Raw genomic sequence first — 24366 nt, forward strand, 5'->3', positions numbered from 1 at the left:
GCATGAAGCTAATTATGCCACTCATGACTTAGAAATAGCGATCGTAAGTTTTTGCCCTAAAGATGTGGAGACATAATTTTTATGGAGCAAAATGTGAAATCTTCATAGACCATAAGACCTTCAAGCAGAAAGAGCTGAATCTTAAACAAAGAATATGGGTAGAACTGCTCAGTGATTATGATTGTGCAATCTAGTACCATCTAGGAAAGGGAAATGTTATCGCAGATGCTCTGAGCCAGAAGTTATTTGGCAGTTTGGCACATATATCCATAGAAAGATGGCCCATCTTGAAGGAGTTGCACTAGCTAATTGGTGGAAGGTTGCAGCTAGAGTTATCAGCTAAAGGTACCTAGATAGCTCAGATGAAGGTGACACCAGTGAACCTAAGGCAATAAATAGTATGAAGACCCTGAGTTAGTGAAAATAGCGAAATCAATATAGAAAGGTAAGATCATTGAGTTCTATTTTGACGGAAAAGGAGTGTTAAGGTATGGCAATAGGTTATGTATACCATATGACATCCAACTCAAAGGAGACATTATGAGGGAAGCTCATAATGCTAAGCATATTGTGCACCTTGGAGCCACTAAAATGTATTAGGACTTAAAGAGGATGTATTGGTGGCCTTCCATGAAAAAGGAGATTGCACAGTTTGCGACTGCTTAGGAGGTTTTTCAGAGAGTGAAGCTAGAGCATTAGAAGCCAACAAGAATGCTTAAGCCATTACCCATTCTAGAATGAAAATGGGAAAATGTGGCCATGGATTTTGTTGTGGGGTTACCAATCGCATCCAATAGACATGACTCGATATGAGTTATAATGGACAGGTTAACCAAGATTGCTCACTTTATTCCTATTAGAGCTAACTACTTAGTGGACAAGTTGGCTCAGGTGTACGTGGCTGACATAATAAGGTTGCATGGAGCTCCAGTGACAATAGTCTCTGACAAAGGACCACAGTTCACATCAAGGTTTTGGCGCTATCTTCAAAATGAATTAGGTGCTAGGTTAGACTTCAGCATGGCCTTTTACCCTCAAACAGGTGGATAGTCGAAAAAGCCATACAGACTTTGGAGGATATGCTGAGAATGTGTGTACTTGACTTTGGTGGATTGTGGAAAAAGCACATTCCCCTACTTGAGTTTGCATACAATAATAACTATTACTCTAACATTGGAATGGCATCATATGAAGCTCTATATGGGAGGAAATGTAGGTCTCTTATGTGTTGGGAGGAAGTTGGTAAAAGAGCCTTAGCGGGAACAGAGTTGGTAGAAGTCACCAATCAAGCCAAGCTCTTAATTAAGGCAAGGTCGAAGACAGCAACCAGTAGACAAAAAAGTTATACAGATCTCCATAGGAAAGAAGTGGTTTTTCAAGAGGAGCACATGGTGCTTCTAAAGGTATCTCCAATAAAAGGTGTCATCCAATTTGGAAAAAGAGGCAAGCTAGCTCTAAGGTACATTGACCATATGAAGTGCTGCAAAGGGCCGAAAATGTGTCTTATAAGTTAGTTTTGCCACTAAAAATGGAGAGGATACATCTGGTGTTCCATGTTTCTATGTTGAGGAAGTTCATGTTGGATCCGAACAAGGTTGTAAGTGAACTAGACATGAAAATTTAAAAGATTTTTTTTATGTTGAACAAACTGTCCTGATTGTAGATGCTCAAGTAAGGAAGCTGAGGAACAAGGAGATACTGATGGTTAAGGTGTTATGGAACCACCACAACATGGAAAAGTGTGCATGGGAAACCTGCGATTCCATAATACAACAATACTCCCACCTTTTCTAAGTATGATTTTGTATGTAATGTTTATTATGTTTACTTTTTATGTGTTTGTTTTAACATTCAAGGATGAATGTTCTTAAGGGGGGGAGATGTAATATCCGCCACATTCCAATATCGAAAAATATGTTCTTGACAGAATATTCTGGTAAAGGCAAAGACTTCATTGATAAGAGAGTGGCAACAGGATGTGAAAATATGTTCATGTACATGTGTTTAAAATGTTCAAAATGTATTTAAGAATTAAAAATATTTTAAGAGTTTTGTTCTTAAAAAGTTTTAAAGTTGTTGTTTTGGGCAAAAGGAGTTTTTGACAGCCGAACTTGATTCTGCCAACTTATTTTCTCCTTTGATTCCAATTTTTCAAAACCTAATTTTATGGTTCCTAAGGGCCTAGAATAGGATTTTTATATTATTTATAGAGTTTTTGAGCCTTGTATAATACTTTAAGGTCCTATTTTATAGGATCGGGCATGCGGGACTTAGAAGAGTAAGGATCTGAGGATAGCTCCCATTCGAGAAGGAGGTTGATAGGCTACAAGAGGTGAGTAACTCTAACTTTAATAAAATAAAAACTATTTATAGGTAATTAATGAGCATCCCCATGCATCATGCCATGTTTATTTAAGATGTATGTATCTAGAACACGAAGATGCTACATAATTACATAAATTGTTGTTGGTGCATCGATGGATATTGGATGACCCATTGCTCTCCCCATGCTATGCTTGTGTAATGTTATGCATGTTATGGATTCATAAGTAAATGCTAAGGGGAGATCTGACAGTTGCCCCTGGGTACATGACACAGGTCGTGTTTTGTAATGTCCCAAAAGTTTCGAGCTTTAAATAGTACTAATTCTAATTTATGAATAGTATTATTTAAAGTCAATTTGAGGACTAAAAAGGAGATGAAAATTAATTGAAATAAGCAGAACAAAAATCGAAGTGATAATTGGGTTTACGGACTTAATCGGTATTATTGAAAAAGATGGACTATAACCCGATGAAGGACATTTTGGTCAATTCACTTGAAGAGTTGGCATTTGATCGAAATGTCAATTAAAATAAGTAATATGATATCTTAGAATGGGATTTAAGTAATGGAAAGAAGTATGAAAATTCATGAGGGACATAGAAGGAATTATTAAATTGTGATAAATATAATTTAAAAGTTCAATTATAATTAAATTTGATATTTTGAAAATAAGACAAATTTGACTTAAGGGATAAATATCTACATAAATACATCACCATTTGCATCATCATCTTCTTCTTCTTTTTCTCCTTCATGTTGCCGTTCACCTCTCTTACTCCTTCCTCCATTTTTGTTCAAACCAAGCTTCTAAACTCTTAATTTCTTCCACAATTTTCATAGGAAATCCATAGAAAACCTTGAATTAGTTCTTGATTTGAAGAAAGGAAGTAAGAAATCAAAGGAAATTTGAAGATTTGGGAAGATAGGAAGTTGACCATTTGAGGTAAGTGAAGATTCTTGTTTAATTAGTTATGAATTTATAGATTTCAAATTTGATTTAGGAAGTTTTGATGGAAATTGCTTGAAAATGTGTATGATGTGAAGAAGGGAAGTTTTGATCAAGGAGATAGAAGTTAGGGTTTATGAGTTTTGATATGATTAACTTGATTTCTAGACTTGAAATGAAGTTATATATATGATTGTGAGCTTGAATTTGATTAGAATTGAAAGATGGCAATTAGAGTTTTTGTGCAATTAGGGTTTCCATGGTATGAAACTTATTGAATGTTATTATGGCTATATTATGACTATTTGAGGTGCATTTGTTTAGAAACATTAAAGATTTGGAGGGGAAATTAAGTGAATTGATGTGGTGCCTTAAATGCTGAATCTGGATAGCTTGAGTCTAGTGAGGTTATTTGCTCATAACTTGAGCTATATAACTCCAATTGATGTAAAACAAATCGAAAATGAAACCTATGAAAAAATGCTAAAACTTTCATATAGAACACTTGGCCTGAAAATGGCCAGAAGATACCTTGATTAGGGCTAGAATCTAGTAATGCAAACCTAGAATTTGGAAAACTGATCAAATGAATAGTACGTACTTAAGTGAGCATAATTCACTCTACAAAACTCCAAATTGAGTGATTCTTGAACTAGTGTAATCCTGAGACACAGGGAAACAATTTTTGTACAGACCATGAAGCCAAATTATTACTAGAACCTATCCAAATTAGCTAAATAAAGTGAGTTCAAAACTCTATCTTGATTCTGGAACAGCCCTGGAAACCTGAGAAATTGTCACCTGAACAGTTTTGGAAAAATGACCATAACTTAAGTTACACAAATGAAAATTGCATGATTTTAAAGCCAAAATAACCATAAGACATAGAACTATAAGTTCTAAGTTTTAACCCAGACCTAATTCTTAGGGCAAAGTAGCTGAAAGGTTAGGGCAAATCAGAACTCCAAAACTGAAATTCCTGCAACTCAACAATTCTGCCCTGTGACCTCCGAGTAGTAAATAGAGCATAACTTCCTTTGTACATGTCCAATTGAGGTGTTACAAAATGATTTGGAAACTTGAGACAAAGGCTTAAAACTTTGATTTAGAGACTTGGTACAAATTCTAAGCATAAAGTGCTCGTATACTGAATGCAAATTAAAATCTACAAAACCTGAAACTACAGGATAAGACACCCGAAATAGTACCTAGTATTTTGACCATAACTAATAATCTAGGCCTTCAAATTGAGTGATTCAAAATCATAATTAAAGCTAAGACATAGAGGAAAAACTTTCATGAAGATTACTTTAATAAATTATGATTGGAACTAGGTTAAAATTAAGTTTAAAAGTCATGTTCTAATGCTGCCCTGCAGTTTGGAATAGTTAGAATGTGTAGCTATCTTATGAATTCAATAAGAAGTTAATTGATTAGCTATTAGTGGAAGTTAGAATGAGTATTGAAACTTTTGAAATTGTTTATTTTCAGTGGAGAAGGGAACTTTAGAGTAAAAGGAGAATTAAGTCAAAGAAAAGAGTCTAAGATAAGGTTTGTGCACAACTTGAATTTCTCTTGTATTTTAAATTTTTAAATGAAACTAATGTGAATTTCCCTTGTATTTGAGAAAAGTTTACCTTGTTTTGAGAATATTTTGAATGTTAAAAAGAATGTATTATAGTGTTCAAAAGGAAGACGTTTGGCCATTGATTTTAATGTAGCAAGGGGGTAGCCGAATTGAATGTAATTTAGAAGTGCTTTGTGAAATTGAAATGTTGCCAACCCTATATGTTGATTTGTGATATAACACCCCTATGTTCGGTAGTGCGTTCTACTGTTCCGGTGACAGTGTCTGTTCGGACAGCTAGGATGCCTAGAACTGCACTTAGATATGAGTGAAGAGACATAAAATAATGAAATACAAGAAAAGAAAATATAAGAAAAACAAAGGAAAAACAATAGTAATTAAATGTAACCAAGTTAAACGAGCAGAGAACCATAGCGATGGGTGACCGCACTGGGAAGTTGCGGCATGGACCGTTGACTAGCCCTAGACCACGGAGAACCATGGAAAATATTTTTAAGACTTAAATGAACATCTATTGAAGTATAAATTTCATTAGAAATATCAAAGAAAAATTAAATAATTAGTATAAAGAAAAACGAGAAATCGAGAAAACGACAAAACTCGGTGTTACCGAAAAATCGGGAATGCAACCCGAATAGGGGCATTGTAGTCATTTGACATCCCAAGTTGCCTTTTGACCTAAATGTCCATTAAAAATAAATGATATTACACTTGGAAAATGTTATGAAAAATTAAAATGGTGGTACATAATTTAAATAGGAAAAGAAATGAGGTAAAAAGTGGAAATTATGAAACTTTAGATTAATTAATCTTAACCACACTTAGTGCTCCACTAAGTGAAGTTAGTGGACATTAAAATATCACAAATGGGACAGCATAAGTCATCTTCAACCTCCAGAATTTGCACCAACCGAAGCTTGTTAGTAGTATGCCCTAGAGCATATCATTTAGTATGTATCTTGTATATATTTTTATTAACAAAAGGCATTTCCACTTTTCCGTTTACATAATATATTTATGTGTAATAGAAAAGGTCCATTGATATTTTGTTAGAAATATTATTCTTAAGTTGTTAAGAATATGAGTGACAATATTTCTAGCACAAAGTATCATAAATAGGTTCACAATCGAGGATACTTCATAATAAGGACATGACTTATCCAGAAAGATTGTATTCATGTTTGTTCCCAAGTTATTTATATGAGATATAAATAAGATGGAATGGTGAGTCTCATGCCATATGACAAACATGATAGGCACTTATAAATGATAAGTAGGCCAAACTGGACACTTATGACAAGCACATGGAGTTTACTCTTGTCAATGTTTTGTCATAAATCATATCGATGCATATAATCTTTAGACTGAGATAGCACGATTATCTTGTATATAGGTAGTTTGAGTTTGATAACGCTTTCATACTTGTACTGTATGGGTATATGGGCATGTGTTGGCTCCTACTAGTTATATATGGAGGTAGGTGTTGATCAAGATGGAATCTGTTCCTCTAAGTAAATAGAGATAAAATCCTATGTTCATTTAATTGTTCTTGATGTTTCAAGTTTCTGGCCAGGACAGATAGATTTATTCGTAAAAGAGTTTCGATGAGAAAATCTTTTAATCAAGAACTGGAATTAAAAGAGAACATAATATTCATAGCAAATGGAGTTTGACATAAACCATGACTCACTTTGAGTTGGGATTTTGTAACAGAGAGATTCTAGTGCATGGTAACATATGATTATAGGTTCATTTAAGGTAAACCTTATTACTAATTGGGTGGCTATGGCATGCTATGCTAGGTGTTAACCATGGTCTATGAGGTTCATAAAATGATTTAGAGAAATCATTTATGGTAAGAAAGAGTTCTGATGATATTAAGAGTTGATATCATGTCTCATTGCCAATTAGTGATGAGCCTAGTAAGTCACACACATACACAAGTTATCACCTAATTAAATATGATTTAATTAATTAATTAAAGAGTTTAATTGATTAATTAAATAGGTTTGGTTTGCAATTAGATTGCAAAGTCCCTAGCATGACTTGAAACCAAATCTAGATTATTGGATGTATAATATAAGTTAAATTTATATTTAAAGTGTTTAAATATGAATTTAATTAATGAGAAATTAATTAATAGAGATTAATTAATTAATTTATATTTGATATAAATTAATTAGAAGAAGAAAATAATTATTTTGGGTTAAGAACTCAAAATTAAGACACAGGGGCATTTTGGTCATTTTGCAGTGTGACACGTGGCACCATGAGATGGTGACACATGGCATAACACATAAGCTTGCCAAATGTTTTTTAATCATGTAAAATGATTAAAATCAAGATTAAATATAGGTTTGACACTTGGCACAATGTGATTGGGTCACTTAAACCTAGAGCTAATAGGTGACATGTGGCAAGGGTTTAATGTGTTAACCTAGCTATTTAAGTGTTGTTATGAGAAAATAAAATACAACCAGCAGCCACACTCCTTTGTCACGCCACTTTGAGGGTTTTTATCTCTTCTTCTTCATCTCTTATCAATTCAAAGAGATTAGCCATCAATCTCTTGAATTAAGAACACTAGGAATTGTTTCTAATGTCCTGTTTACATCTCTAATCTCTTAAAAGGCAGAACTTGAATTTCTAATTAATAGAAAAGGCTTTAGAAGCTGTTCAAGGGCTGCCATAGGTGTTCTTGGTGTGGACAAGCTAGAGGGACAACATCTGGTGTCCTGAAGACGAATCTCAAAGGCGCAGACACGCTGCAGTGCATCAAGAGGTTAGTGTAATCGTTCTTGATTTAATCTAGGGTTCTAAAATTAATCTGATTAATTTTAAAATCTTAAATGGCAAATACAGATCCAAAAACATATTAAAAGAGTTTTAATATGTTGTTTATCATTGAAATCAAATAGATAAAAATAAATCTTGCATGATACATGTGACCCTAGGTGAAAATTTTTAAATTCAATGGTATAAACTTGTGTTTTTCATGCTTCCGTTCCTTCAATTGGTATAAGAGCCACTATATTTGCCATTTAGATTGATGTTTATATGATTTAATTGTGTGTTTGATCATGAGATCAAGAGTTTATTGCTGGTTGCAAAGTCAAAGTGGCGGCACAAATGATGAACACCATGGTGCGCATGGTTGATGCATCACAATGGTGTGCAAAGGTAAATGGATGGTGAATGTGCAATTGTTGTATGATTTAAGATCCATTTTATGTCTAATTAAATTGTTTAATTAGAATTTTTATCACACAATTAAATTATGATTCAAATCAAAATTTTAAAAATTGTTTGAATGTGATTCAAATCTGAATTTTAAAAGTTGTTTGAATGTGATTCAAATCTGAATTTTTAAAGTTGTTTGAATCATATTTAAATCTGATTTTTTAAAATTGATTGAATAAAATTCAGATCTGATTTTTTAAAAAATATTTGAATGTGATTCAAATCTGATTTTTTAAAAAATGTTTGAATGTGATTCAAATCTGAATTTTTAAAGTTGTTTGAATGTGATTCAAATCTGAATTTTTAAATTTGTTTGAATGAGATTCAAATCTGAATTTTTAAATTTATTTGAATCATATTCAAATCTGGATTTTTAAGTTGAATATGAGATATTCAATTTAATTTAAGTATGTATGTTTTATTTAATTGTTAAATAGTGATATGCATGATGGATGATCATGGACTATAAAAGACCAATGTGATTGGATTTATTTCTTTTATGTTTCTTTGGGATTGTAAATTAATTAATTTATTTTAATTTATTTTGGGCATGTATTATTAAGTATGTAATAATATTTGGGTTGTAATTTCATTTATTTAAGTTCTTGTAAATTCGCCTTAGTATGCCAAGGATTACTATGTAATATTGGATTGCAAGAAGTTCAAGGAGGTCAAGAGCATTGGTGGGACCAAAGGGGAGGAATTCAAGATCAAGTGTTGATTATGTACTCCTTCAGCAACTCTTGTAAAATGAATGAATGAAATGCACCTAGGAATGCCCTGATTCAATTCTTGGTGGCTCAGAATTGAATCCCTTAGAAAGTCCATGATCATACCATATTTACTGCTTATCCATGAATGCATGAGATGTATGGGAATGTATGCAATTATATGATATATGCATGCTAAATGGATAATGTGCAAAGTGAGACCTTAATAGTAAATAGAATGACCATAAAATCTTCCAAACAAATGATTAAGTTGGAAATGCTATAATTAAAGTAATTATAACATAGGCCCTCCATTGGGGCAATTATTTTAAGAAATTTTAAATAGTTGCATAAGATGCAATTTATTTAAGAGATTTTCTTAAGAATAATTGTTAAGCATGAGATGTTGTAAATATGTAAATAGTTTAGTGGCCAATATTGGATGTACCTGAGGACATTAAAATTATTTGCATAATTATCGCTCAATGGGATCAACTTAACTAATGCAAGATAAGTCAATAATGGATGTACCTGAGATTTTGAGCATTAGGGGCTAGGTAAAGGATTGAACCTCACATGAGATGTGATGGGCAAAGAGTTGCTCACTTATAGTTTATTGTAATTCCAATAATGGATGTACCTGAGGATGATCAATAGAATTATAAGAATTCAATCACCCACTAGAAATTCATCCAACTAGGATTTAGTTTTCTACTTTGGAAGTGTAGGATTCGCTAAGTTAGTGGGAGGACCAATTTGATTAAAAGACTATAATCATTTTGGTTAATTACATGATACATTTACTAATTAATCTGGTTATTTTCTGCAGTTAATTTTCTGATAAAAATGAGCACAAAACAACCACCACCATCCAATATCCTTGCAAGCATACTTGATCACAACAGGTTGACAGGACCTAATCTGTCTGATTGGCTAAGAAATTTGAAACTTGTCCTGAACCTTGAACATATAGGATATGTTCTATATTCAAATGTTCCTGGTCCCTTACCTCCAGAGGCCACACAAGAGGAACATGAAACTTTGGACAAGTGGAAGGAGCATGATATGAGAGCTAAGTGTTACATGCTTGCTTCCATGAGTAATGAGTTACAGAAGCAACATGAGAACATGCAGAGTGCGAGTGAGATCCTCCTTCACCTACAAGAGTTGTATGGTGAGCACAGCAGTAATGCTAGGTATGAGATATCTAGACAGCTATTCCGTATGAGGATGTCTGAGGGACAGAATGTTGGGGATCATGTCCACAAGATGATTCGGCTGATTGAGCAGTTGGAACATCTTGACTTTAACATGGATTTCCAACTACAGACGGATTTGATCCTTCAGTCCCTTCCTGGGTCTTTTGAGAAATTTTGTGACAAATTTCCATATAACTCAACAGGAATGCACCTTAGCTGGTTTACTCAACATGCTGGTTATTGCCCAAAAGAATATGCCAGGCAATAAAGGAAAAGAGGTAGCTTTGGTTGCATCTTCTTCTGCTGGAAAGTCCAACAAGAAGAAGGGCAATAAGAAAAAGAAACCTCAGATTCCTGGTCCTTCTAAGAAAATAGCTAAACAGAAAAGGAAGACTAACGCTGATGAAGGCAAAGGAAAGTGTTTCCACTGCCAACAAGAAAGTGTTTCCATTGCCAGTAAGAAAGTGTTTCCACTGGCCAGAGTATAGCAATCTAAAAGAATGCAATGCCATGGTGAAAACCAACTCAAGTTCAAAATATATTTGGCACTTAAGGTTATGTCATGTTGCAGAAGATAGGATTACAAAATTGGAGAAAATGGGGATTCTATCCTCATTGGGCTCTGAGCCTACTCCAACTTGTGAATCTTGCCTTCAGGGCAAAATGACTAGATCACCCTTTGTTGGATAGGGGCTAAGAGCTGAAAATATTTTGGAGCTAATAAATAGTGATATATGTGGTCCATTTAAAGAAATAGCTAGAGGGGGTTTTCATTATTTTATTACCTTTACTGATGATAAATCAAGGTTTGGGTATTTGTATTTGATGAAATACAAACATGAATCTTTTGAAAAGTTCAAAGAATTTAAATCTGAAGTAGAAAATCAAACAGGAAAGAGTATTAAAGCTCTTGATCGGATCGTGGAGGTGAATATTTGAGTCTTGAATTTGATGAATACTTGAGAGAGCATGGCATTGTTTCTCGGTGACTCCTCCAGAGCATACGGTGAATGGTGTATCTGAAAGGAGAAATCGTACCCTATTGGATATGGTACGTAGTATGATGAGCTATATTGATATGCCAATCTCCTTTTGGGGATTTGCATTAGAATCAGCTTTGTATATTCTGAATAGGATTCCATCAAAATCAGTTTCTTCCACACCTTATGAGATATGGCATGGAAGAAAACCAAGTCTTAAGCATGTTAAGATTTGGGGTTGTCCAGCTTATATCAAAAAGTGAACAACGATAAATTGGAGACTAGATCGAGAAAAGGTTGATTTGTTGGACATCCAAAAGATAGTTTTGGATATTATTTTTATTTGCCTACTTCACAAAAGGTTGTGATAAGTAGAGATGCCACATTTCTTGAACAACAGTTTATTCAAGAAGGAGGCAAAGGAAGGCAAATAGAGTTAGAATTGGAGAATTCTGACCAACCAACATATCAGATGGATATAGATCCATCTAGTCAACCTATACCCGTTGATGAAACATCTACAGCTGTTCCTCGTAGAACAACCAGGGTATCTCACCCACTAGTGAGATATGGTTTTCTTCATGAAGAAGAACAAGAGTTGTCTACTCATGAAGAAGTAGATCATGGAGATGATCCACTTACCTATGAAGAAGCTATATCAGATATAGACTCTTCAAAATGGATTGATGCTATGAAATCCGAGATTGATTCCATATATAAGAATCAAGTTTGGGATCTTGTTGTCCCACCTGAAGGTATTATACCTATAGGGAACAAATGGGTTTTTAAGAAGAAAATTGGTTCTGATGGAAAGGTAGAGACCTATAAGGCAAGGCTAGTAGCGAAAGGGTTTTGCCAAAGGCAAGGAATCGACTATGAGAAGACTTTCTCGCCTGTTGCCATGCTTAAATCAATTAGGATTTTATTAGCAATAGCTGCGTACTATGATTATGAGATTTGGCAGATGGATGTCAAAACAGCTTTTCTCAATGGATACATTGAAGAAAACATTTTCATGGAACAACCTAAGGGATTTGAATCCCAAGATGGTTCCAAGGTATGCAAGCTAAAGCGATCCATTTATGGGTTGAAACAAGCTTCGAGGAGTTGGAACATCCATTTTGATGAAGCCATTAAATCCTTTGGTTTTATCAAAAATGAGGATGAGCCATGTGTATATAAGAAGGTTAGTGACAGTGCTATCACTTTCCTTGTCTTATATGTGGATGACATACTGTTGATGGGTAATGACACAGGTATGTTGACGACTATAAAGGTATGGTTGTCAAATACATTCTCCATGAAAGACTTAGGGGAGGCAACCTATATTCTTGGGATTCACATCTATAGAAATAGAGCGAAAAGAATAATTGGTTTATCCTAAAGTCTATACTTTGAAAAGGTGTTAAAGAGGTTTAACATGCTTGATTCTAAGAGAGGATTGTTACCAGTGAGACATGGTATCCATCTTTCTAAAGAGATGTCTCCAAAGACACCTGAAGAAAGAGATAAGATGGTTAGGATTCCATATGCTTTGGCTATTGGAAGTTTAATGTATGCAATGTTGTGTACTAGGCAGGATATCGCATATCTTTATTAGTTTGACTAGCGGTATCAATCCAATTCAGGATTGGAACACTGGATAGCGGTCAAGAATAACCTTAAGAACTTGAGAATAACTAATGATTTATTCTAGATTTATGGAGTTGGAGACTTGCAATTGGATGGTTATCGATTCGATTTCCAATCGGATATCGATGATAGAAAGTCTACCTCTGGATATGTGTTCATTTGTAATGGAGGTTGATCGGTTGGAAGAGTTCCAAGCGAGCACATTGCAGATTCCACTACTGAGGCTGAGTATATTGCTGCATCAGATGCTGCAAAGGAAGTTGTTTGGATAAAGAAGTTCGTGACAGAACTTACAGTAGTTCCTTCCATTGAGTCAGCAGTTCCACTACACTGTGACAATAATGGAGTAGTCATACAGACTAAGGAACTAAAGTCTCACCCAAAATCCAAACACAGAGAGGCACTACCACATTATCAGACATATAGTTGGGCAAAGGCGATATAGCCATGTAGAAAAATAGCATCAGCTGAAAATCCAGCTGATCCATTCACTAAGCCTATGTCACAGACTCAGTTAGACCGACATCTTGAGAAGATAGGTCTAAGATATTGTAATGAATGGCTCTAGTGCTAATGGGAAATTGTTAGTAGTATGCCCTAGAGCATATCATTTAGTATGTATCTTGTATATATTTTTATTAATAAAAGGCATTTCCACTTTTCCGTTTACATAATATATTTATGTGTAATAGAAAAGGTCCATTGATATTTTGTTAGAAATATTATTCTTAAGTTGTTAAGAATATGAGTGACAATATTTCTAGCACAAAGTATCATAAATAGGTTCACAATCGAGGATACTTCATAATAAGGACATGACTTATCCAGAAAGATTGTATTCATGTTTGTTCCCAAGTTATTTATATGAGATATAAATAAGATGGAATGGTGAGTCTCATGCCATATGACAAACATGATAGGCACTTATAAATGATAAGTAGGCCGAACCAGTGACACTTATGACAAGCACATGGAGTTTACTCTTGTCAATGTTTTGTCATAAATCATATCGATGCATATAATCTTTAGACACGAGATAGCACAGTTATCTTGTATATAGGTAGTTTGAGTTTGATACTGCTTTCATACTTGTACTGTGTATGGGTATATGGGCATGTGTTGGCTCCTACTAGTTATATATGGAGGTAGATGTTGATCAAGATGGAATCTGTTCCTCTAAGTAAATAGAGATAAAATCCTATGTTCATTTAATTGTTCTTGATGTTTCAAGTTCCTGGCCGAGACAGATAAATTTATTGTAAAAGAGTTTACGATGAGAAAATCTTTTAATCAAGAACTGGAATTAAAAGAGAACATAATATTCATAGCAAATGGAGTTTGACATAAACCATGACTCGGCTTGAGTTGGGATTTTGTATGCAGAGAGATTCTAGTGCATGGTAACATATGATTATAGGTTCATTTAAGGTAAACCTTATTACTAATTGGGTGGCTATGGCATGCTATGCTAGGTGTTAACCATGGTCTATGAGGTTCATAAAATGATTTAGAGAAATCATTTATGGTAAGAAAGAGTTCTGATGATATTAAGAGTTGATATCATGTCTCATTGCCAATTAGTGATGAGCCTAGTAAGTCACACACATACACAAGTTATCACCTAATTAAATATGATTTAATTAATTAATTAATTAAAGAGTTTAATTGATTAATTAAATAGGTTTGGTTTGCAATTAGATTGCAAAGTCCCTAGCATGACTTGAAACCAAATCTAGATTATTGGATGTATAATATAAGTTAAATTTATATTTAAAGTGTTTAAATATGAATTTAATTAATGAGAAATTAATTAATAGAGATTAATTAATTAATTTATATTTGATATAAATTAATTAGAAGAAGAAAATAATTATTTTGGATTAAGAACTTAAAATTAAGACACAGGGGCATTTTGGTCATTTTGCAGTGTGACACGTGGCACCATGAGATGGTGACACATGGCATAACACATAAGCTTGCCAAATGTTTTTTAATCATGTAAGATGATTAAAATCAAGATTAAATATAGGTTTGACACTTGGCACAATGTGATTGGGTCACTTAAACCTAGAGCTAATCAAAGGGTGACATGTGGCAAGGGTTTAATGTGTTAACCTAGCTATTTAAGTGTTGTTATGAGAAAATAAAATACAACCAGCAGCCACACTCCTTTGTCACGCCACTTTGAGGGTTTTTATCTCTTCTTCTTCATCTCTTATCAATTCAAAGAGATTAGCCATCAATCTCTTGAATTAAGAACACTAGGAATTATTTCTAGTGTCCTGTTTACATCTCTAATCTCTTAAAAGGCAGAACTTGAATTTCTAATTAATAGAAAAGGCTTTAGAAGCTGTTCAAGGGCTGCCATAGGTGTTCTTGGTGTGGACAAGCTAGAGGGACAACATCTGGTGTCACAAGACGAATCTCAAAGCGCAGACAGCTGCAGATGCATCAAGAGGTTAGTGTAATTGTTCTTGATTTAATCTAGGGTTCTAAAATTAATCTGATTAATTTTAAAATCTTAAATGGCAAATACAGATCCAAAAACATATTAAAAGAGTTTTAATATGTTGTTTATCATTGAAATCAAATAGATAAAAATAAATCTTGCATGATGCATGTGACCCTAGGTGAAAATTTTTGAATTCAATGGTATAAACTTGTGTTTTTCACGCTTCCGTTCCTTCAAAGCTCTCCCATGAAAGCTCCAATGGGCAAAGTGAAAACACCTCCATGCACCATGATTTAGCCATAAAAACCTTAAGCTCCCTTCATTAAACTTGACCTCCATACCTTGGGCAGCATACTAGGAGCAAGAAAGTTAAGTTTTGGTGAGGTTTGAAGAACTTCAAATGTGGTAAGTGAGTGTTTTCAATTCTTGTTTCATTAAAAGTGTAACCAAGGTTGTGGGTAGTTGATTTATGGAAGAATTTTTGAAGTTTGATGTTTTAATGGAGATGTACATTTTGGTAGTCATGGAAATTCAGTATATGTAGCTTGTTTTTACTTGTTTATGGTTGTTTAAGATGTTATTATTGATGTCAGCATGGATATGTGTATAATGGTTTGGAATTGGGTATGTAAAACGGGTATGTTCATGTGGTTAAATGATGTAAATGGACTTTGGAAAATTCTGTTTTATAGTGTGCATATTAAGAATGGTTACAAGCTGTCCAAAATGACTAAAAATGTGTTGTTAAAGTGTGTTAGTGTTAAGGTACAAACCAGAATTGGCATGGAAGAGTTAATTTGGTAAGTGTTGGATGTGTAATTAGTAAGGATAAACAATGTGTAATAGGGCAGTGTATGTTTTGACTTAGAACCTTAAGTGTGTGACTCCAATTGGTATGAGACCAATTGGAGGTGAAACAAGGCATAAAATGTGCCAACTTTCATGAAGGAAGCTCACCAAAATTCTGCCTAGAAGGTGACTTGACAAATGACCAAATCCGGATTAGAGACTTGAAAGCCTGGAAATTGACCATTTGGGCAGCAGTTAGTGTTTTGACCATAACTCACTCAAAACAAGTCCAAATGACTTGAAATTTTTACCATGAATAGTTTAGAAATATATCTACAATTCTTATGAAGACACCAAAGCCTAGAAATTGCCAGAACCAAGCCAAATAGCTTGCACAAATTCAAGTACCAAAACTGGCCAAACCAAAAGTGACCTAAAAATGACCTAAAGTTAACATTTTGATGCATTCTGTCAAGCATTGGTAAATTGACCATAACTTGGTCTACACAACTTAGAATGACCTGAAATTTTGCCCCGCGTTGAAAGAATAGAAGCGTGAAAAATACAAGTTTATACCATTGAATTCAAAAAATTTCACCTAGGGTCATATGCATCATGCAAGATTTATTTTTATCTATTTGATTTCAATGATAAACAATTTATTAAAACTCTTTTAATATGTTTTTTGATCTGTATTTGCCATTTAAGTTTTTAAAATTAATCAGATTAATTTTAGAACCCTAGATTAAATCAAGAATGATTACACTAACCTCTTGATGCACTGCAGCGTATTTGCGCCTTTGAGATTCATCTTCAGGACACCAAATGTTGTCCCTCTAGCATGTCCACACCAATAACACCTATGGCAGCCCTTGAACGGCTTCTAAAGCTTTTTCTATTATTTAGAAAATCAAGTTCTGCCTTTTAAGAGATTAAAGATGTAAATAGGACACTATAAACGATTTCTAGTATTTTTAATTCAAGAGATTGATGGCTAATCTCTTTGAATTGATGAGAGATGAAGAAGAAGAGAGGGAGAGCTTCAAAATGGCATGACAAAGGAGTGTGGCTGCTGGTTGTCTTTTATTTTTCTCATAACAACACTTATATAGCTAGGCTAACACATTAAACCCTTGCCACATGTCACCCTTTGATTAACTCTAGGTTTAAGTGACCCAATCAAATTGTGCCAAGTGTCAAACCTATATTTAATCTTAATTTTAATCATCTTACATGATTAAAAGACATTTGGCAAGCTTATGTGTAATGCCATGTGTCACACTGCGAAATGACCAAAATGCCCCTGTGTCTTAATTTTGAGTTCTTAATCCAAAATAATTATTTCTCTTCTTCTAATTAATTTATATCAAATATAAATTAATTAATTAATCTCTATTAATTAATTTCTCATTAATTAAATTCATATTTAAACACTTTAAATATAAATTTAACTTATACTATACATCCAACAATCTAGATTTGGTTTCAAGTCATGCTAGGGACTTTGCAATCTAATTGCAAACTAAACCTATTTAATTAATCAATTAAACTCTTTAATTAATTAATTAAATCATATTAATTAGGTGATAACTTGTGTATGTGTGTGACTTACTAGGCTCACCACTAATTGGCAATGAGATATGATATCAACTCTTAATACCATCAGAACTCTTTCGTACCATAAATTATTTCTTTAAATCATTTTATGCACCTCATAGACCATGGTTAACACCTAGCATAGCATGCCATGGCCACCCAATTAGTAATAAGGTTTACCTTAAATGAACCTATAATCATATGTTACCATGCACTAGAATCTCTCTGTTACAAAATCCCAACTCAAGCTGGAGTCATGGTTTATGTTAAACTCCATTTGCTATGAATATTATGTTCTCTTTTGATTCCATTTCTTGATTAAAAAGATTTTCTCATCAGAAACTCTTTTCTGATTAAATCTATCTGTCCTGGCTAGGAACTTGAAACATCAAGAACAATTAAATGAATATAGTATTTTATCTCTATTTACTTAGAGGAACATATTCCATCTTGATCAACACCTACCTTCATATATAACTAGTAGGAGCCAACACATGCCCATATACCCATACACAGTACAAGTATGAAAGCAGTATCAAACTCAAACTACCTATATACAAGATAACTGTGCTATCTCAGGTCTAAAGATTATATGCACTAATATGATTTATGACAAAACATTGACAAGAGTAAACTCCATGTGCTTGTCATAAGTGTCACTGGTTCGGCCTACTTATCATTTATAAGTACCTATCATGTTTGTCATATGGCATGAGATTCACCATTCCATCTTATTTATATCTCATATAAATAACTTGGGAACAAACATGAATACAATCTTTCTGGATAAGTCATGTCCTTATTATGAAGTATCCTCGATTGTGAACCTATTTATGATACTTTGTGCTAGAAATAATGTCACTCATATTCTTAACAACTTAAGAATAATATTTCTAACAAAATATCAATGGACCTTTTCTATTACACATAAATATATTATAAAGCCTTTTATTAATAAAAATATGTACAAGGTACATACTAAATGATATGTTCTAGGGCATACTACTAACAATCTCCCACTAGCACTAGAGCCATTCATTACAATATCTTAGACCTATTTTCTCAAGATGTCGGTCTAGCTGAGTCTGTGACATAGGCTTAGTGAATGGATCAGCTGGATTTTCAGCTGATGCTATTTTCTGCATGGCTACATCGCCTCGCCCAACTATTTCTCTAATAATGTGGTAGCGCTTTTCTATGTGTTTGGATTTTTGGTGAGACCTTGGTTCCTTAGCCTATATGACTGCTCCATTGTTGTCACAATGTAGTGGAACTGCTGACTCAATGGAAGAAACTACTGCAAGTTTTGTCACGAACTTCTTTATCCAAACAGCTTCCTTTGCAGCATCTGATGCAGCAATATACTCATCCTCTGTAGTGGAATCTGCGGTCGTACTCTGTTTGGAACTCTTCTAACTGACTGCACCTCTATTACAAATGAACACATATCCAGATGTAGACTTTCTATCATCGATATCTGATTGGAAATTAGAATCAGTATAACCATCCAATTGCAAGTCTCTACCTCCATATATCAAGAATAAATCCTTAGTTCTTCTCAAGTACTTAAGGATATTCTTAACAGCTATCCAGTGTTTCAAACCTGGATTGGATTGATACCTGCTAGTCGAACTAACAGCATATGCGATATTCGGCCTAGTACACAACATTGCATACATTAAACTTCCAATAGCCGAACATATGGAATCCTGACCATCTTATCTCTTTCTTCAGGTGTTTTTGGAGACATCTCTTTAGAAAGATAGATACCGTGTCTCACTGGTAACAATCCTCTCTTGGAATTAAGCATGTTAAACCTCTTTAACACCTTTTCTAAGTATAGACTTTGAGATAAACCAATTATTCTTTTCGCTCTATCTCTATAGATGCGAATCCCAAGAATATAGGTTGCCTCCCCTAAGTCTTTCATGGAGAATGTATTTGACAACCATATCTTTACAGTTGTCAACATACCTGTGTCATTACCCATCAACAGTATGTCATCCACATATAAGACAAGGAAAGTGATAGCACTGTCACTAACCTTCTTATATACACATGGCTCATCCTCATTTTTGATAAAACCAAAGGATTTAATGGCTTCATCAAAACGGATGTTCCAACTCCTCGAAGCTTGCTTCAACCCATAAATGGATCGCTTTAGCTTGCATACCTTGGAACCATCTTGGGATTCAAAACCCCTAGGTTGTTCCATAAAAATGTTTTCTTCAATGTATCCATTGAGAAAAGCTGTTTTGACATCCATCTGCCAAATCTCATAATCATAGTATGCAGCTATTACTAATAGAATCCTAATTGATTTAAGCATGGCAACAGGCGAGAAAGTCTCCTCATAGTCGATTCCTTGCCTTTGGCGAAACCCTTTCGCTATTAGCCTTGCCTTATAGGTCTCTACCTTTCCAACAGAACCAATTTTCTTCTTGAAAACCCATTTGTTCCCTATAGGTACCATACCTTCAGGTGGGTCAACAAGATCCCAAACTTGATTCTTATACATGGAATCAATCTCGGATTTCATAGCATCAATCCATTTTGAAGAGTTTATATCTTATATAGCTTCTTCGTAGGTGAGTGGATCATCTCCATGATCTACTTCTTCATGAGTAGACAACTCTTGTTCTTCTTCATGAAGGAAACCATATCTCACTGGTGGGTGAGATACCCTGGTTATTGTACGAGGAACAGCTGTAGAAGTTTCATCAATGGGCATAGGTTGACTAGATGGATCTATATCCATCTGATCTGTGGATTGGCCAGAATTCTCCAATTCCAACTCTATTTGCCTTCCTTTGCCTCTTTCTTGAACAAACTATTGTTCAAGAAATGTGGCATATCTACTTATCACAACCTTTTGTGAAGTAGGCAAATAAAAATAATATCCAAAACTATCTTTTGGATATCCAATAAATTGACCTTTTTCTGATCTGGTTTCCAATTTATCAGTGTTCAGCTTTTTGATATAAGCTGGACAACCCCAAATCTTAACATGCTTAAGACTTGGTTTTCTTCCATGCCATATCTCATAAGGTGTGGAAGAAACTGATTTTGATGGAATCCTATTCAGAATATAAAAAGCCGATTCTAATGCAAATCCCCAAAAGGAGATTGGCATATCAGTATAGCTCATCATACTACGTACCATATCCAATAGGGTACGATTTCTCCTTTCAGATACACCATTCACCGTATGCTCTGAAGGAGTTAGCTGGGAAACAATACCATGCTCTCTCAAGTATTCATCAAATTCAGTACTCAAATATTCACCTCCACGATCTGATCGAAGAGCTTTAATACTCTTTCCTATTTGATTTTCTACTTCAGATTTAAATTCTTTGAACTTTTCAAAGGATTCATGTTTGTATTTCATCAAATACAAATACTCAAACCTTGATTTATCATCAGTAAAGGTAATAAAATAATGAAAACCACCTCTAGCCATTTCCTTAAATGGACCACATACATCACTATGTATTAGCTCCAAAATATTTTCAGCTCTTAGCCCTTGTCCAACAAAGGGTGATCTAGTCATTTTGCCCTGAAGGTAAGATTCACAAGTAGGAGTAGGCTCAGAGCCCAATGAAGATAAAATCCCCATTTTCTCCAATTTTACAATCCTGTCTTCTGCAACATGACATAACCTTAAGTGCCAAATATATTTTGAACTTGAGTTGGTTTTCACCATGGCATTGCATTCTTTTAGATCACTTACATTCAATTTGTATTTTTCATTATTATCCAAATAATAAAGACCATCATTCATTTAACCCGAACCAACATATTTATTTCTAAAATAAATATTATAAACATCATCTGTGAACTAAAATTCATAGCCATTTCTAGTCAAACTAGATATAGAAATGATGTTCTTAAAAGCATTAGGTACATATAAAATATTATCCAAACACAAAACATGTCCAAACATATAAAAAGATTTAGATCCTATGGCTAAAGCTTCAATAGTAGAGCCATTGCCAATCCAGACTCTAACATCTTGAGAACGCAAGCTTCTGCTACTTGCTAGTTCCTGCATATCATTAGAAATGTGAGAACTAGCACTAGTATCTAAAACCCAAGCTGTAGATGAACTATGAGTATCATCAGAATCTAAATAACAAGATATGGACATACCTTCCGAAGGTGTATCCTTCTTGTCCTTCAGAGAAGCAAGATACTCTGGGCAGTTCCTTTTCCAGTGCCCATCTTTTTAGCAGTGGAAACACTTTCCTTTGCCTCCTTCAGCTTTAGTCTTCCCTTTCTTTTTAGCTATTTTCTTAGAAGGACCAGGAATCTTAGGTTTTTTTTCTTATTGCCCTTCTTCTTGTTGGACTTTCCAGTAGAAGAAGATGAAATCAAAGCTACCTCTTTTCCTTTATTGCCTGGCATATTCTTTTGGGCAATAACCAGCATGTTGAGTAAACCAGCTAAGATGCATTCCTGTTGAGTCATATAGAAATTTGTCAAAAAATTCCCAAAAGACTCAGGAAGGGACTGAAGGATCAAATCCGTCTGTAGTTGGAAATCCATGTTGAAGTCAAGATGTTCCAACTGCTCAATCAACCGAATCATCTTGTAGACATGATCCCCAACATTTTGTCCCTCATACATCCTCATGCGGAACAGCTGCCTAGATATCTCATACCTAGCATTCCTACTGTGCTCACCATACAACTCTTGTAGGTAAAGGAGGATCTCACTCGCACTCTGCATGTTCTCATGCTGCTTCTGTAACTCATTACTCATGGAAGCAAGCATGTAACACTTAGCTCTCATATCATGCTCCTTCCATTTGTCCAAATTTTCATATTCCTCTTGAGTGGCCTCTGGAGGTAAGGGACCAGGAACATTTGAGTTTAGAACATATCCTATATGTTCAAGGTTCAGAACAAGTTTCAAATTTCTTAGCCAATCAGAGAGATTGGGTCCTGTCAACCTATTGCGATCAAGTATGCTTGCAAGGATATTGGATGGTGGTGGTTGTTCTGTGCTCATTTTTATAAGAAAATTAACTGTAGAAAATAACCAGATTAATTAGTAAATGTATCATGTAATTAACCAAAATGATTATGGTCTTTTAATCAAATTGGTCCTCCCACTAACTTAGCGAATCCTACACTTCCAAAGTAGAAAACGGAAATCCTAGTTGGATGGATTTCTAGTGGATGATTGAATTCTTATAATTCTATTGATCAACCTCAGGTACATCCATTATTGGAATTACAATAAACTATAAGTGAGCAACTCCTTGCCCATCACATCTCATGTGAGGTTCAATCCTTTACCTAGCCCCTAATGCTCAAAATCTCAAGTACATCCATTATTGACTTATCTTGCATTAGTTAAGTTGATCCCATTGAGCCAGTAATTATGCAAATAATTTTAATGTCCTTAGGTACATCCAATATTGGCCACCAAACCATTTACATATTTACAATATCTTATACTTAACAATTATTCTTAAGAAAATCTCTTAAATTAATTGCATATCATGCAACTATTTAAAATTTCTTAAAATAATTGCCTCAATGGAGGGCCCATGTTATAATTACTATAATTATAGCATTTCCAACTTAATCATTTGTTTGGAAGATTTTATAGTCATCCTAATTACTATTAAGGTCTCACTTCGCACATTATCCATTTAGCATATATATACCATATAATTACATACATTCCCATAAATATATTGTGTACCGAAATCCAGTAAATTGCAATAAAATGCAATACACTTGAAAATGAAATTGGTAACATATACTAACACTAAAGGGCTCTAAAATGTAACATATTGATAATATTGGAATTGACTCACTTAGAGTGCATTAAGGGTCAACATTATAAGTTGACTAATGAAATAAATTGAAGGGAATAGTACCAAGAAAATTTAGATATTAGATTTTATGGTTGGAAACAAATTTATTGAGTACCAAAACACTTTATATTGTGTGTTTCAGTTGATAAGGATATTGAGAAGCATAAAGAACATTGAGTCAAGGCCTATGAGCGACTCAAATCAGGTTTGTGCACTACTGGTTTTTAATTGATTTTGTTCTGAATATTTCATATGATTAAATGACAAATTTTTCTTATGTATTATGTTTAACAAGCATTGGATTTAATTCAATAATTATTGAAATTGTTATAGTATGTATGAATTTGGCTTTGTGAAATGGTATTTCCACAAGTATTAAGCATTGTTGTGGATTGAATAAATTATGTTTTGAAAAATTGTGATAGAACATGTTTTGAATTATGATGGGCAATTTGCATGGAAAAATGCAAATATATAATTTGAATTGTGATGAGCATAAAAATTATTGGATATCGGAATTGACTTTGAATCGAATTGTATTGTGATTAATGCTCACTAAAAGGAATGTGATATTGTTTTACATCTCACTATAGATGCTTGACTAGGTTATTACCCGTCTCTCTCATTTGTTGAGAAGACAATAGAGTTAGTTGTGTTTTGATTATCATGGTACATGCACAGGCTTAGATTCTCCTCTTATTAGAGGTTAGATCTAAGTTTCTTATGTTATGGCTCTTTCAGAAGATTCATTATAGTGATGTGTACTATGCACGATGATTCGACCTCCCCGACCATAGGGAGTTAGAATCACCCCGAAAATGGCCCTTTCGGATTAGTCTTGCATAGTTAGTGAGATAAAGAATGGTTTTTGAGATAAAGAATGGCTTTTGAGATAAAGAATGGCTTTTGAGATAAAGAATGATTTTTAAGATAAAGAATGGCTTTCGAGATAAAAAATGGTTTTCGAGATAAAAAATGGTTTTCGAGATAAAGAATGGTTATTGAATAGTAAAGAATTTCGTATTCAAATGGAATTTATGTATAATTGATTTTATTGGAATTAAACTTTATTTCCAATAAAT

General features: G+C 34.0%; 1 protein-coding gene across 1 annotated transcript; it reads left to right on the plus strand.

The window, feature by feature from the left end:
* The first annotated feature begins 819 nt into the window (after window positions 1-819).
* LOC131181353 (uncharacterized) lies at window positions 820-1709 on the plus strand. The gene is made up of 3 exons (XM_058149399.1): window positions 820-971; window positions 1043-1459; window positions 1664-1709. The coding sequence occupies exons 1-3, from the start codon at window positions 820-822 to the stop codon at window positions 1707-1709; spliced, it is 615 nt and encodes a 204-aa protein (XP_058005382.1).
* Window positions 1710-24366: the final 22657 nt, after the last annotated feature.

Source organism: Hevea brasiliensis, chromosome 7 (assembly GCF_030052815.1).
Source record: "Hevea brasiliensis isolate MT/VB/25A 57/8 chromosome 7, ASM3005281v1, whole genome shotgun sequence".
NCBI classification, from domain to species: domain Eukaryota; kingdom Viridiplantae; phylum Streptophyta; class Magnoliopsida; order Malpighiales; family Euphorbiaceae; genus Hevea; species Hevea brasiliensis.

Coding starts and splice junctions, on each gene's coding strand:
- LOC131181353 (XM_058149399.1), top strand. CDS start 820: ATGGACAGGTTAACCAAGATTGCTCACTTTATTCCTATTAGAGCTAAC. Junction 972..1,042: donor GGACCACAGTTCACATCAAG/GTTTTGGCGCTA, acceptor ACCCTCAAACAG/GTGGATAGTCGAAAAAGCCA. Junction 1,460..1,663: donor AGAGGCAAGCTAGCTCTAAG/GTACATTGACCA, acceptor TCCTGATTGTAG/ATGCTCAAGTAAGGAAGCTG.